This window comes from Marmota marmota, unplaced genomic scaffold (assembly GCF_001458135.2).
Source record: "Marmota marmota marmota unplaced genomic scaffold, marMar, whole genome shotgun sequence".
Lineage (NCBI taxonomy): Eukaryota > Metazoa > Chordata > Mammalia > Rodentia > Sciuridae > Marmota > Marmota marmota.
In genome coordinates this window covers 18,367,276-18,378,382 of record NW_025999949.1, presented here as the reverse complement: position 1 = coordinate 18,378,382, position 11,107 = coordinate 18,367,276, and the positions used below count along the sequence as shown (strand labels likewise).

The following is an 11,107-nucleotide window of genomic DNA, read 5'->3' as shown; positions in this document are numbered from 1 at the left end:
TAACTCTCAACCTATGCTTCCTGCAGCCTATACTCTGCTTAGTCAGTTTCACTGTCCTTGCTATATTACTAGAATGTTCTGAACTTTGCGGATATTTGTACATCAGACCACATTTTTTTTTCCAATGGTTATGTTTTTCATCTGAAAAGTTCCCCAAAGTCTCATGTGTTCAGAGGTGGACCTTGTAGGCGATGATTGGATCATGAGGGCTCTGACCACCTCATTTGATGGATCAATCTACTGATGGATGAATGGACTGCTGGCAGGTGGGACCTCGAGTTGGAGGAAGTAGGTCACGGGGGTCAAGCCCTGGAAGGGTTTACCTTCTCCCTAGCCCCTCCTCTTCCTCTGCTTCTGGGTTGCCTTGAGCGAACAGTTTTCCTCCACCACACCCTTCCGCCATGATATTTCTGCCTTAGAGCCAGCTGACTGAACCTCTGGAATCATGAGCCAAAATAAATCTTTCCTCCTCTAAGCTGTTCTTGTCAGGTATTTTGGTCACAGAAATAAAAAACTGGCTCAACACAGCAGTCTTTACTTATAATTTCAGGAATGCGTACGTGTGTGTGTTTGTGTATGTTGGAGAGGAACAGTGATCATGCAAATGAAAGTTTAAAAGCCTCACATTTATTTCAAAGAACATTCTGTCTTTTATCAATGCAAAGACCATTCATGCCGTGTATCAGGGACTTGGGCAGATAGGAAGAAGACCAAGACACTGGACTCAATTATGCTTGTATGGAGAGTATAAATAATCAGTTGGGGAAAAAAATGTGAAAGCTTTGATGACAGAAGCAAGCTCTCCTCCTTAGGAGCAAGGTATTGCTTCCCTCTCCCTTAGACTCTGTGCTTGAGCCACGTGTGTTTTCCATGTTGCAGGTTTATTTGTTTTGCACTAGCTGTTACCTCTAACTGGAAGGTTCTCTCTCTTCTTCTTTGTTATTCATAGAAAATGTCTTCTCGTTAGAAACAACTTTTTTGACTATCTCAAGCTAAATTAGCCACCCAGAAGTGTTCTCTCACCTCATTTAGATCATAGTATATATTTATTCACTATTTGATATTTATGTTTTTATTTAATGTCTTTTTGCCTTCCTTCCCCAATAGTATAAATAACAGAAAGAAGGGGACAATGTGTTCAGTTTATTTCTTCTTGGCTGTGTTCCTAGTACCTAAAACAACGCTGGGCGCAGAGAAGCAACCAGCAAGTATTTGTGGCATGAATAAAATGAATGTATTGGTAAATATTTTCAATGTTGCAAGGGGTGGTGAACTCCACATGAGTGAGGAAAGTTGCAAAGGAAATGAGTCTTGAAAGGACATCTCAATTCATCCTTAATTTTTTTTCTGCTTATAAAGATAGTATGTTCATTTTGAAGAAAGTTAGAAAAGAAATCATAAGAAAGGAAAGGATAATAGTATGAGACCTGTCATAATCATTAATAGTATTTTGTACATTCTTTCCTGAGCCTCTTTTCATTGATGTTGACATAATTTTGAATAAAAATAAATTACTCTTTTCATAGTCTATACCTTTTTTTTTTTGTATCAGGAATTGAACTCAGGGGCACTTGACCACTGAGCCACATCCCCAGCCCTATTTTGTATTTTTATGTAGAGACAGGGTCTCACTGAGTTGCTTAGTGCCTTGCTTTTGCTGAGGCTGGCTTTGAACTCAAGATCCTCCTGCCTCAGCCTCCTGAGCCACTGGGATTACAGGCTTGCACCACCAGGCCTGGCCATAGTCTATACCTTTCAACTTTTAAAGTTTTCTCATTAGTATCCTGGGGTTATAAAGAGTATCTATTTCATAGGGTTACTATACAAATTAAATGAGTGAAGTGCTCAGAGCAACATAGGTGTGTAGTAAATTCAAGGTGTCCTTGATAGTTTCCCATGGATAAACTTTTGGTCCAATTTGCTTTCCTGTTTATCTTAAAGACAACAAAAACTAGCCATAGAGATGGATGGGGAGGAACCTGTAGACAGAGGAAGTAAAGTTGGGAAAAGGAAAACATTATTTTGGTTGTTGTTTAATTATGAAAGTACTATGTATTCACACTGCACCATTCAGAAACTTCAGAAAACAAAACTCTGAGTGTGGGTCTCACGTTTTCCAGATGGCAGCTCTGGTCATCGTTCTGCTCTGCATCATCACTGGAAATACAATTGTGTCTCAGTTCCCAGGGAGATTGGTCCCAGGGCCCCTTGTGGAAGTCATAATCTGCAGATGCTCAAGCCTCCTATACAAAATCTATTGCATTTGCCCATAATTTATGCACCTTCTTCTCCATATCTTAAGTTATCTCTAGGTTACCTGTAATGCCCAACACTATGTGAACCCTGTGTAAATAATTGTTATATTGTATTGTTTAGGGAATAATGACAACAAAATGTCTGTACATGTTCAGTACTGGTGTAAATATTGTAGGCCACGCAGTTCACATCAGCAACAACATATCATTTGTTTTTCCTAATATTTTCTATTCTTGGCTGGTTGAATTTGTGGATACAGCATTGGTGAATCTGGATGAGCAGCTGTTTTGCTTTTCTGGGCATGTGGTAAGAGAATGCTAATAGTTTCCGCTGGGTAATTGGGAGGATGGAGAGACTTTTAATTAGATAAGGAAGCCAGGGAGGTGAATTGGGTTTGGCCAGACAAGTTCAAATTTCAATATATATATAGAGAGAGTTATCTAGTGGGATGTCCAGGAAAAAAAAATCATGGCTTTTGTAAAGGGTGTGGTGAATACTTGAGGCCTAACCTGTTAGAGCAGTTGGTTCCCTTCAGATAAGAGGTTATAGGCTTGCCCCAAAATACCCATTTGCCTTTCAATAGATGCTTCTGACTGATGTCCTATTAAATTCATCAATTTTTATTTTCAATGAGCAACAATGTTAAATTTCTAAGCACAAAAGTCATACCAGAATCACACACCAATAACATGTACTTTTAGTCATGTCTGAAAAGTAGAGAAGTGTAAAAGAACACTTTACAAAAATCTATAATTTACATTTTTATAAATATTTTAAAGGAGAAGAGTGGAACACATATGGTGACATTAGAGAAATGTATAAAGATTTAATTTTGAAGCCTGTCTCATTAAACCTGACCTATTAGGTGCATGTGTATATACACATGTATCTTGTTCATGAGTTTTAATAATTATGACCCAGTGATGTGTGTTGGGCATGTCAACAATAATTGTGAACTCTCATAAAATCTGTGGTTTCTCACCAACAGGGTTGCATTGATTTTGTTCTTTTTCAAAGTTCCTGAAAGCACATTTGAAAATCATCAGAGGTTGTAATAAAGTGCTTTGGGAATGAGTTGCCTCAGTTTACTTACTGATGAGAGGTTCCCTGCTGGTCTCCTCCATCTCTGCTGAATTCTAAAAAAAAGTTATTGAGCCTCAGCAGCCTCCAGGAGGCAAATGTATGAAGGCTGCTGAGGCTTAGTCATCTCTATATTGGGAGTTTTCTGTTTAGCTTCTTTCAAACAGAAAGGAGTCAATTTGTTGGAAATGGAGAAAGTTCATGACACCAGTCCACTTCATTAACAAAGAGTTCATTACTGTAGATAACAGCATGCTTTCTAGTGTACAGTTAAATAGGAAATTAAGAATCTCTGACTTCACTTTGCAGAGTTGAAGTTTTCCTTGGCTCTTGGGCTTGGAAGTGCAGAGTTGCCCTACCCCAAAAGGGAGCCCAATAGAGAACCCTCAAGTCAAACTTCAATATATGGTGAAATACTTGTACGACAGCATGTCCAGTATGAGCCTCAACTTCACTATGTCATTCACTACAATGGCATTTTCTAGGAATTGTACAAATGCACAAAACAACGTAAAATGAATGAACATGGTATAGTCTACAAAGTAAATCAGGTATCTGACTTAAATTGATATAAATTTGCATTTGTAATAAACACCACAGGAAAGTAAGTCATCCCTAGGCCATATCCTGAGCTTACCTTGATTCCAAGTTTACAGCTGAAATATTTTCATTATAAAAGACAGACATAAATGACCTCATATGATCACAGAAAAATACATAGGACTCAAGGATGCAGTAATGGTTCTTCATTGTTTTTCTTATACTCATTTGACGACGGGTCATGCAGCAGCTACAGTTTGCCTCTGCAGGTGGGCTTCTTGAGGGCCACATTACATTTCCCCTCTGCTGGTCTTCAGCTCCAGCTCCTGGAGGAAGGCCTCATTGTTCTGAGGACAGTTGGTGTGACAGGTACAGGTTCCGATGACCATGACTGGTTTCTTGATGATTTGCCCTGGGGAGCACTGGAACTCCACCTGGATGGTTTTGGTGTTGTGGGGTGTGCAGCAACGGCCATCGCTGCAGACTCCACAGAACCTGGGCTTATAGGTGTGCAGGCTGGTGCAGTTCTTGAACTGCAGGTGGATGGCTTTGAGTGATTTCTTGGTGCGGAGACACTTTTTTCCTTTCTAAGAAGAAAAGGAGTGATATGAGGAATGATGACCACGCCTCTGATGGACAGTTTATTACAAAGCCAGTTCTTTCCACTATATGATGACCTCAGGAAACTTGAAGATGATGGGATTTAAGATACTTTCTCATCAATGTGAAGTAAGTGGAGAATTAATTTAAGATTCCTTAAATAAACTGGATAATGAGGAACCTTGGTGTTGATTTTCAGCAGAGAATGGACTGTTTTATTTCCTACTTCAATTCTTAAGCTGTGGATTTGCCAGAGTTCTCCCCTGATCACTTTTCTAGGAACAGCTTATGGGGTGAATAGACTCTAAATTCTCTTTGATCAGATGATCTCAAAACCTAGTGTGCTACAGAATCATTTCCTGGGAGTGTTAACACACAGACTGCTGGGTCTCATTTCCAGAGTTTCAGATTCAGTACCTCTGATGTGGGGCCCACAAATTTGCTAACAAGTTTTTAGATGCTGCTACCGGTCTGGGGAGTACACTCTAAAAGCCACCGTCTCACTGAAGAATAAGGGAAAAATGATTATTATGTTTGTACTTCCCTAGATTTCAAACAACTTTCTAGAACTTTTATGACATATGTACAGTATAAATAAACATCTTAAATATAATACCTTGCAATGTTAAATGAGGTTCAAAGTACTAATTTTGTGAAAAAGAAACAATTGAAAATGCCAAATTTTAGAAGATGGAAAGACCTTATTTAATAAAGTAGCCATTATGTCCTTGAAACTATTGAAAGGCTTCCTTTTTTTGCATGTTTAAAATTTTAATGTCTAGCATAAATTTTTGTCAACATCTACAAAAAGATGCTCAAAGCATCCCCATGGGGCAGTATATGTGTGTTTGTGTATGTGTGAGTATGTGTGTATAAATGTGTGACTGCTTGTGTGGGTTAAATAAACATGGCTATTACATGTATGTTTCCCAAGTGTGGGGAGATGCATCTTTTAGGGTATAATTTTCTAGAAAAGATATTTTTAGGAGTTCTTTTGAAGTGATAGAAGCAACATGATGTTAGGATGGACCTCAAAGAATCATATGGCTAAATAGCCATATAACTAATGCAACCTCTAGGGACTCTTTTATTTTATTAGTAAGTTGAAATTTTAAGTAATGATGGCTACTGTTAACAGAATATTTAATCTATGCTCAGCACTTGGCAAATTCATTCTGCTTAATCTTTCTGCTAACCTTGAGGTAGACACTTTCAATGACCCCATTATATGGGGGAAGGAATTCAGGTTGAGAGGTTAAGGAAATTTTCCAAGATCACCCAGCTAGTTCATGCTGAAAGTGGGATTTAAAGCCAAGCTGTCTGGCTGTAGAGTTGTAGCCTTAAGCATTAGATGATCCTGCCTCTGTGTAGAGATATGTCAATCTTGAATTTCTGAGGGCTGTTTTATTTTGGCATTAGGTTTGTCCATAGAATGGTTCAATTTAGGTATTACATTTTTCTGATGTAGGGCTCTGGTAACAGGGCCTGTGATGTCATCATGAACCAATCAGAGCTTCGGATCTGCATGCCTTACACTCAGAGTTAACACACTGAGCTGACAGAATTCCAACAAAAAAAAAAAAAAAGGAAAGAAATGCACTGTTTCACTTGGCTCACATGTTGCCTTATGATGGCAAGTGTACTGTTTCCACTAGGCTTTAACAAATACCGACAGTAATTCCCAGACACTCATTCATGTATTCATCAACAATAGTTGATAATGCACACCCTGTGTTCCAGGTAGGGTGCTGGGCATTTTGGGGAAGAGTAAGCAGACACAGTCCCCACCAATGTGTTTCATGCTGATTGAACCTAAGAGGTGAAGGAAACTGCAGTCAGAGCTGACCTCTTTCAAATCAGTTGTGTTTGATGACGGGGTAGTGAATTTTCTCCAGGAATGGAAAGGGATCTTCGGGGCCATTTTCTATTGGTGAAAGTATTACAGTTGTCTAGCTCTTCCCTCTTTTCCTGTAGATCTGCTGTAGGTTGCTTGGGGGTATTTAAATACATTAAAAAAGGGGGAAAAAGAAGCTACTTGGTCTGCATTCAGGAACCTCGCTGCCTTTTCTCTGGGATTAATGCCCAACTAGAGACAACCTGAGTCAACTAGTATTACAAGCGACTTGCTGAAGCCCAGGCTCCCAGAAGGCAAGGCCACTGCTTTCATGATGGCAGGTTCCTACCTTATCTGTTGGTTGCTCAGGCTCTTGTTCACAGGGCCGCACCATGCAGAGCCGAGACTGCTTCACCATCTCACACTGACGATTCCTGTTGGTGACTCTGGTGGAAAGACCCATTCCACAGCTCTTGGAACATGCACTCCACTCTGTGGTCTGCTCAATGCAGTTGATACTCGAGTCGGAGACTTCAACTCCTACGGTGGCTTCCGGCCTGTAGGCTAGGGGATGGATAAAGAAAGACAGCTATCTTGGGGAAAATGTAGGGATCAAAGAGTGCTCCTTTAAGCCAACATTACGAAGTGGATCTCATTAAATTTTGTACCTAATGAACACAGGTGCTCTGAAGGCACAGAAATGAAATTATCTGTAAACCTTTCTAGGTAGCACCATGCCTGCCACATTGTAAGACTTCAAGAAATCTCTGCAGAATAACTGTCCAACCAGACCTTAAGAAACTTAGGCTAACTTGTCTTTTTAAAGTTTACCAGTTTTAAGACTATAGAACAGTACAGAATTGGAAACTATTCCATAAGCTGCAGTGTTTCCATATGATTTTGTACATAAAAAGGATTGTGAGAAAGTTTTAATCGTGATGAGTAATAGAATTGGCCAAGTCAAAATAATGATAAAAGCAATGCTTTTAGTAGGTAGAACTGGTTGTTTGGGTTCTGGGAGATATACACACACACACACCGCTGGACTCTGATCACAAACAGTTCCATCTCAAAACTTAATATACATGGCTTGGGGGAATATCTGTTCTGCAAGGCAGTTTTCCTATCAGCAAGACATGTCTGATAATTTCTGACCTCAGAAATACTGAAAAACTGTGGATTCTGCCAATATAAATAATGTGGTTGATTAATGGCTCCTAAAATATTCTCTACTGTCTCTTGAGATCTCTCCATCCTCAAACTATGTAATATATAAGGAAATAAAAAGTAATGCAAAATAAAGTTCCTGAAGTGTCACTTGGCCCTTTCTACAGCATCTGGAAAGATGGTATTTCTCTGTGACCACTGCATCAGGAGGAGTAGCATTCCTTAGGGAGGCTGGTTCCAAGAAAACACAGGTGGTATGCAGAATCCAGAAAAGGAGGATTCTTACTTTTATCCTCATAGTGCTAATAAGGGTCAAGTTGGATGAATGGACTAAAATATAAATAGTAGTCATAAGACAGAAAAAAAAAATAGCGACTGAATTTTTCAGGTCCTCTTTAGGAAAAGTTGTGTGCACACTTCAGTAACTTAGTTTGGATTGAAAGACATGGTGCATTTAATCTCAGTGGACAATCTGGAATCTATAGCAGAATGGCCAGAAACCGGGCCAGCTTCTCATCCCAAACCCAAACAATGCATGTGATTTGTGCTTGCATTCACCCTGTGCCGTGACCATTCCTGAGTATACCGAATGGCTCACCTGGAAGGGCAAGGCCTCCCAATGTCCCCTTCTCATTGGGGCCACAGGTCCACTTTTCACAGCACTCTCCAGGCACAGCAACTTTTCTGGGAGCTGGGCAGTCAGGACCAGGCAGTAGCACATCCAGCTGACACCGGGGCACACAGCCAATCTGTCCGTCTCTACAGGTGCAGTGATATTGGCAGTTTGGCTCAAACTTCTCTCCGCTGCGATAAATTACCCCATCGAACACACAGTTGTCTCCTTCTAGCACTAGAATATTGCGGGAGCAACACAGAGGGAAGAAGAGAGAGAAAAACAATAACACAGTTCACTGAGAGAGCTATGTGAAATTTGGAGGACATGTTCCGAAGTCTTTCCTTTTCTATTTCAGGTGATCTGGTTTCTGATGCATCTCCAGGAGACAGATGTCTTCATGGAGTCCTCCCAGAGCAAGAGGAAACCTCCAAGACCATCTAGTCCTGCTACATTTACCTAGTCCTTTTGAATGGGGAAAGAGGTGTGTAAAACTGTAAACTCAGTACTGCCAAGATAAATAAGCTGACAAATGGCTTCTGAAGTATTCTCTGCTTCCTTTTGAGATTATTTGTCCCCCACCCCAACTTTTTCATTTATAAGATAGAACAAAAAAAAGGAAGAGCAATTGTGAGTTGTTCTTGACACACTGTTGTCCCCAATGACAGTCATTTCACAAGAACCATCTCTGATTCTTCTACTTCAGTACTTTAGACTTAAAAAGGAAGAAAATGCACTTCATATTCTGCAAAGAGGTTATTTACTAGTCAAATAAAGAGCATTAAGATTCGTTGACATTGAAGCACAATAAATCATTGGCTTAGAGAAAAAACTGTAAAGCGACTTCAAGCCCTGGTATCCAGGAAGGCAGAGACAACCTCCGAGTATGGTGGTGCACCACGAGGGAAACTGAACCCCAATTGATTAAATTTCACAAGCCTGGATTGGCTGGTTGCCTGAATTTTACTTTACACGCAACCCAGACAGGGTTTACATCGTCCTCCCAGGAGACTAGAAGCTGCTTTGGCTTTAATAGGACAATTACAGGTGTGAAAACAAACCTGCTGGGCTGCAGGTGGGGAACTGTAAGCCCATGAGTGAGCCCAGCTTTCCATCATATCCAAATTGTCCCTCTGGAAATGTCCAAAGGAAATGATTTCACTGGTCCTTAACCCTACTTCGTTCCCTGTGGTCCACTCCATTTAGATTCTTCTCTAGGGAAGCAAGTGATGAATGCTTCTCACCTCCGTGGGCAGGTTTTCTCTGTAGCTTCTGGCGCTCCCCAAAGCCCCAAGCCCCCTCGGACCTTGCATGGCAAGCACTAAGTGCTCCATAAACATCTCTTATTGCATTATTATTATTTGCTTATCACCCTTTGGGAAAGGGAATAAGAGGAGAGGAGGTGGGGAAAACGCTCCTGCTAGCTTGGGAGAGAAGAAGTCAAGCGACAGAGGGGGCAGGTTACCCATGCAGATGCCAGTCTGGTTGCTGGGGTCGGCGCTACGGTCGCAGTACAGTCCGCTGCTCTGATCGCAAGGCTTCAGCTCCGAGCAGCTCTCTCCGCGCTGGCGGGCGCACACTAGACAGCAGGAGCAACCGTCCAGCACCGCGCGCACCCCCGGGGCGCAGGTCGGAGGCGTCTCGGGGCACTGGCGTGGGCACGGTGAAGGGCAGCGCTGAGTCGCAGAGACCTAGGGAAGGTGATGAGACAAAAAGAAACCCTTCAGCAGGGACAACCGAAGGCAGAGCGAGCCCAGGGACTGAGCAGAGGCTGTCCAGGAGGGTAAAGTAACCAGGGGCATTTTAGGGGTGTGCCACTTACCTGACCCAGGAGATGGAGTAGGAAGGCCAGGCAAAGGCACCTCTTTTGCACAAAGAGGTTCATGCTCTGCACCTTGTGCATGCTCAGGATTTTTCCTCCGGCGTTTCCAAGAGGAGACTTTGCAGCCTGTAGAATGGCACTCCCCGCCTCCCCACAGGTCCGCTGAGCCGCAAGCGCCACCGGCGCAGGTTTTATAGTGCGCTCCTGGGACGCGCACAAGCCGGTTGGCTGCAGCGAGGGAGGAGGGGGGAATCCGTTGGGTGGGGAAGTGGAAGGAACCGCGGAGTTGTCATGGCAATTGGCCTTAAGGCTGCTCTCCTTAGGGCGCGGCGCCGGGCCTGCGTGTGCCTGTGTGTGGCGACTGGCTTTTCCCAGAGCGCGGGGAGGGGCTGGGTGGAGCCCGGAGGCCAAGACCCACGGCTCACCAGCGTGTGGGAAGGAAACGCCCGTTTCCTCCTGGAAGTTGCTTCACCTTCCCCCAGGACGAAGACACCGCCACTCCCCATCACCCTCCTCCACCCTGACTGTTCCAACCAGGGCTGCAAATGTGGGGCCCTTTTAACGGGATGCCTGAAGTTTGGGGCCATCTGTGGGGGATTGGCGAGAGGCCCAGGGGTTTAGTCATAAGGAAAGCACATGCGAGTTTGTCACCGTTTAGGGCACTCCTTGAATGTGTTGTGGAGGGATGGAGGAAAGGGGAGAGGAGAAGGGGAAAAAGTGGGGGGAAAAGTTAAAACAGAAAAGGAAAGAAATCTCTTTGTAAGGGTGGGGGATGGATGCTATTGGCCAAATGGCAAAATTCTTTTGACTCTAGTCATTCCAAGTTTTACTAAGTCTTAAGCCCCAAGTTCCATGGGTTTGGTAGAAATAAAAGTAAAACACAATAAAACACAAATCAATGACAGAAAGAAGCTTTCCTCTTGGTCAAGGGAAACACCTGCTGGATTATGCCAATTGAAAAATAGCACATGTAAAAGTCCAAGAGTCTTTGAAAGTTTGGTCCAACTTAGCCAATGTCAAAACCTCAGCGAAGTAGGGGAGGGACTTGCTTGACTTGGCAGATTCTTTAGCAATGGAATACCTCTCCCACCTGGCAACCACTTTCAAAAAAATGGCTGCTGTGAAATGCTTGTCATCTCTCACGAGAAAGAGAGAGCAGTTTTATTGCTCCAAAGGTGACATTGCTTGAGGATTA

The 11,107-nt window shown here is 42.5% G+C and overlaps 1 protein-coding gene across 1 annotated transcript; it reads right to left on the bottom strand.

Annotated features, from left to right (window-relative positions):
• Positions 1–2,860: 2,860 nt before the first annotated feature.
• Ccn3 (cellular communication network factor 3) lies at positions 2,861–10,318 on the bottom strand. Its single transcript, XM_015486400.2, has 5 exons — positions 9,913–10,318; positions 9,556–9,781; positions 8,076–8,327; positions 6,660–6,874; positions 2,861–4,463 (listed from the first exon to the last, which is right to left on the bottom strand). The coding sequence occupies exons 1-5, from the start codon at positions 9,991–9,993 to the stop codon at positions 4,167–4,169; spliced, it is 1,071 nt and encodes a 356-aa protein (XP_015341886.1). The 5' UTR covers positions 9,994–10,318; the 3' UTR covers positions 2,861–4,166.
• Positions 10,319–11,107: the final 789 nt, after the last annotated feature.